The following is a 3,609-nucleotide window of genomic DNA, read 5'->3' on the forward strand; positions in this document are numbered from 1 at the left end:
AAAAAAAAATATAAAAAATAAAAAAGAGGCATATGTTTGTTTTATTTGTTTTGGTTGAGATAGGGTCTCAACACAGTCCTAGAGCTTTTGACACAGACCAGGTTGGCCTTGAACTCAGAGGCCCGCCTGCCCGTGCCTGCCTGCGCCTGCCCACACCTCCCCGGGGCAGGGATTAAAGGCGCACACCACACCCAGCTGCATGGGTTATTGAAAGTTATTTTTTAGCTGGGCGCAGTGGTGGCGAGTGCCTTTAATCCCAGTACTCAGAGGCAGAGGTGGGCAGATCTCTGCCTTTGCGGCCAGCCTGGTCTACAGAACAAGTTCCACGACGGTCAGGGCTGCGTAGGGGTTAAGAGCACTTATGGCTCTTTCAGAAGCGCCAAGTTTGACTCCCAGTACCCACATCGGTGGCTCACAACTGCCTGTACCTCCAGGTCCAGTGGTTTTGGCCTTGGGTACCAGCACTCACGGGCATATACCCACACACAAACTCATATTAAAAATAATACATTTTAAAAAGGAAAAGCTATAGTGTATATGATGTGTGTGTGTGTGTGTGTGTGTACAGGTATGAGAACACCTAGGAAGCCAGACGCGCAGGGATTAATGGACCCTGGGAAACTGTACGTGACCCCAAACTGCTAGTCCTGCTGAAGCCAAGGCAAAGCAAGAGTCCCGCAAGTCCCGGGTGTACGTGCTCTTGCTCTTTGTGCCCTGCTCTGTTTAGGCCCAGGACTAATATTTACCTTGTAAACAGGAAATGGGGGAGGGAGAGAAGCAGGCCCAGAGCTGTTGTGTAGAAACGCAGTGCAGACAGGTTGTGAGGGGAAGGTCTGTGTCGGGAAGACCCAGAGACTCCTCCCGGCCTCCGTTCACTGCCACGGTGCCCTTAGAGGGGAAGAAAGAGGAGTCACCCGGTCTCACGGTTACCCTCGTGCACCTGGACTCACGCGTCTGCACACATCTGCACACATCTGCTCGTCAGTAGCTCCCACTGATAGCCTTCCATTGTGTTCGCAGCCAAGGGTGATGCCCAGGGTGCGGATGAGAAACCGTGTTGAATGGGAACAGAGTGTTGGCACCGGCCCCGCTGGCCGGGATTAGGAGCCTGTGGAAGGACTCCTCCATCCACATTCACCAGCTTAATAAATGGTAGGAGGGAGTGGATGATACGATTTTCTCCCTAAGAACATCCATCCCGGTTCCCGGAGAACCTGTCCTCTTGGGCGGCGGGGGGTGGACCCTAGGACTCTCTCTACCCATTTGTCCCCAAGGCCCTGACCCCCTGACCTCTCCCTTGCACTGATTTCTTCACATTGGTTCAACATTAACCCACAGAGTTAGGACAATCCCTCAGATCCCAGAAGCTGACACACTATGTTGTGCGTCCGAGGCCTGCGGCTAGCTGGCTGCCTGGCTCTGGCTGCCCTGGTTAGCCTGGTACACAGTCAGCATGGTAAGGAACCCTCGGAGGCCTGGGCATGATGGAGGATGTGGGATAGGCCCGTGAGTTGGGATTTCCTGGCTAAGACCAGAAAACACAGGGACAGTCCCCAGGTGGACCTCAGACCAGAATGTCTGAGGAGTCGGGTGAACGGGGCAGGAAGGGGTCCCTCTTCTCCCTTCCAGAATGGCGAGTGGGATGGGGCAACTCACAGATTATGTTCAGTGGCTTTCTGGGTACTTCTGCATTCTCTGTCCCTTCTTGGAAGCCAGCTAGGGTAGGCCAGGCTTGCTTCCTACCCCTAATGGCTAAGATAGCCAGACTTCTCCCACCCCCCACCCCCCCCACCCCCCGCAGTGTTCCTGGCCCCTCAGCAAGCACTGTCGCTGCTCCAGCGTGTCCGGAGAGCCAACAGTGGCTACCTGGAGGAGCTAAGGAAGGGCAACTTGGAGCGGGAGTGTGTGGAGGAGCAGTGCAGCTATGAGGAGGCCTTCGAGGCCCTGGAGTCTCCCAGTGCCACGGTGAGCCCCAAACTGGCCCCACACTGGCCGCTGGGAGGAAGGGCAGGTGGGTGAGGCAAAGGCCTGGACTCCCTCAGTAGTGGATTGCTGGGATCACAGGAGATATCAGCCTCCACCCCGCGCCCGTTCTGACCTCCATGTCACTGGGCTGTAAGATGGGTACCCCAAATCTGTCTTGGCAACTTTAGGCCTGGGGAGCGCTTCAGCTTTAGCAGTGGGCTCTATTGGGACTATCTGCCTCGGGGCTACCTTAAGCCTCTCGGCATGTCTGTGTTCCCTTGTGGTGTGCCCACTTCTCTTGTCTTCTCCAGCTTGGAGGAGACCCCGTTCAGTCATGTGTGCTAGGGGACTCTCTCTTCATATTCTCTACTTTTGGAAGTCAAAGTGGGGGATTAAAGCTGGCTGAGGCGGTGAGGGAAGGGCATAGTTAATGCCTATGAACAGGAGCTTTGCAGAGCTCCCTCCCGCTGGAGACTCACCCCAGCCCTTGCCTTGCAGGATGAATTCTGGGCCAAGTACAGTGGTGAGTGACCAGTAGGGTTTGCCCCTGGAAGGGAGGCTAGAGACCTTCTGGCAGGATTTTCTGCTGCATAACTCCCCAACACCTCCACTCCCCTGCCTCCCTCATCTGTTACCCCCGCTTCTAGTCACCTCATCACCGGTCCCCACGGCAACAGCAAGTATTTCTGCTTTTTTTCCAGTTTGTGATTCAGTGAGGAAAACTCGAGACACTTTCATGGACTGTCTGGAAGGTGAGGGGCAGAGTTAGGGTGGGTGGATGGTGGGGAAGCCTGAGAGAAAAGGAAAATTCGTGACTGGTTATGAGCCAGAGCTGAAGCGGTGCCTCCAGTGCCCGCCGTTGCCTCTTTGTTCTGTGGTCAACGATGTGTCTGGCACTCAGCTAGGCTGTTGCAGGAATGAATTAGTTAGTCTGGGGCCTTGCTCTTAAGGCCTGGCCACCCTGTGTCACAGCTCTGTCTTGTTAATTCATTTTTCAAAACTTTTTCTTTCTTTTTTCCTTCCTTCCTTCCTTCCTTCCTTCCTTCCTTCCTTCCTGTCTTTCTTTCTTTTTTTGTGTGTGTGGTTTTTCTGTGTAACAGCCCTAGCTGTCCTGGAACTAGCTCTTGTAGACCAGGCTGGCCTTGAACTCACAGAGATCCACCTGCCTCTGCCTCTCAAGTGCGTTAAAGGCAAGTGCCTCCACCGCTGGGCTTTGTTTTGTTTTTGAGACAGGACTCCCCTAGCTCAGGGTGGCTTTGAACTAGATGCTGAGGATGACCCTGAACTCCTCTCTCCAGCCCTGGATTACAGGCGAGTGCTGGCTTCTGTTCTCCAGCCATGCTAATGATTCCCCACTGCCCACAGCTCTCAGTCAGGAAAGCTTTGCCCCTGGCCTTGGTTTCTCTTCTATTCTCCCAAGCCCTCTTTTAGACAGAAAGCTGGCCAGGGACCCTCCTGCTGCTCTGCTAGCGTCAGTCAGTGTCACGATGTCCCTGGAGCAACCAACACCGCCCATTGGGAACCCTGTCCTTCAGGGACTTCTCAGAGCCTTCAGAGAGCGGCCTCCCTACACAACGCTCTGAAACCATGTTCAGTCTAACAATGGGCTCCACAAGCGCCAGGGAACTCTTTCTTTCTTTCTTT

The 3,609-nt window shown here is 54.3% G+C and overlaps 1 protein-coding gene across 1 annotated transcript in view; it reads left to right on the forward strand.

The window, feature by feature from the left end:
- Positions 1-1,338: 1,338 nt before the first annotated feature.
- The window catches only part of F2 (coagulation factor II, thrombin), a 14,849-nt gene continuing 12,578 nt past the window's right edge, over positions 1,339-3,609 (forward strand). The window contains exons 1-4 of the mRNA XM_026787852.1: positions 1,339-1,456; positions 1,802-1,965; positions 2,464-2,488; positions 2,667-2,717. Coding sequence (XP_026643653.1) covers positions 1,378-1,456; positions 1,802-1,965; positions 2,464-2,488; positions 2,667-2,717 — 319 coding nt within the window. The 5' untranslated portion in view covers positions 1,339-1,377. The remainder of the gene's footprint in view (positions 1,457-1,801; positions 1,966-2,463; positions 2,489-2,666; positions 2,718-3,609) is intronic.

Source organism: Microtus ochrogaster, assembly GCF_000317375.1.
Source record: "Microtus ochrogaster isolate Prairie Vole_2 chromosome 14 unlocalized genomic scaffold, MicOch1.0 chr14_random_1, whole genome shotgun sequence".
NCBI classification, from domain to species: domain Eukaryota; kingdom Metazoa; phylum Chordata; class Mammalia; order Rodentia; family Cricetidae; genus Microtus; species Microtus ochrogaster.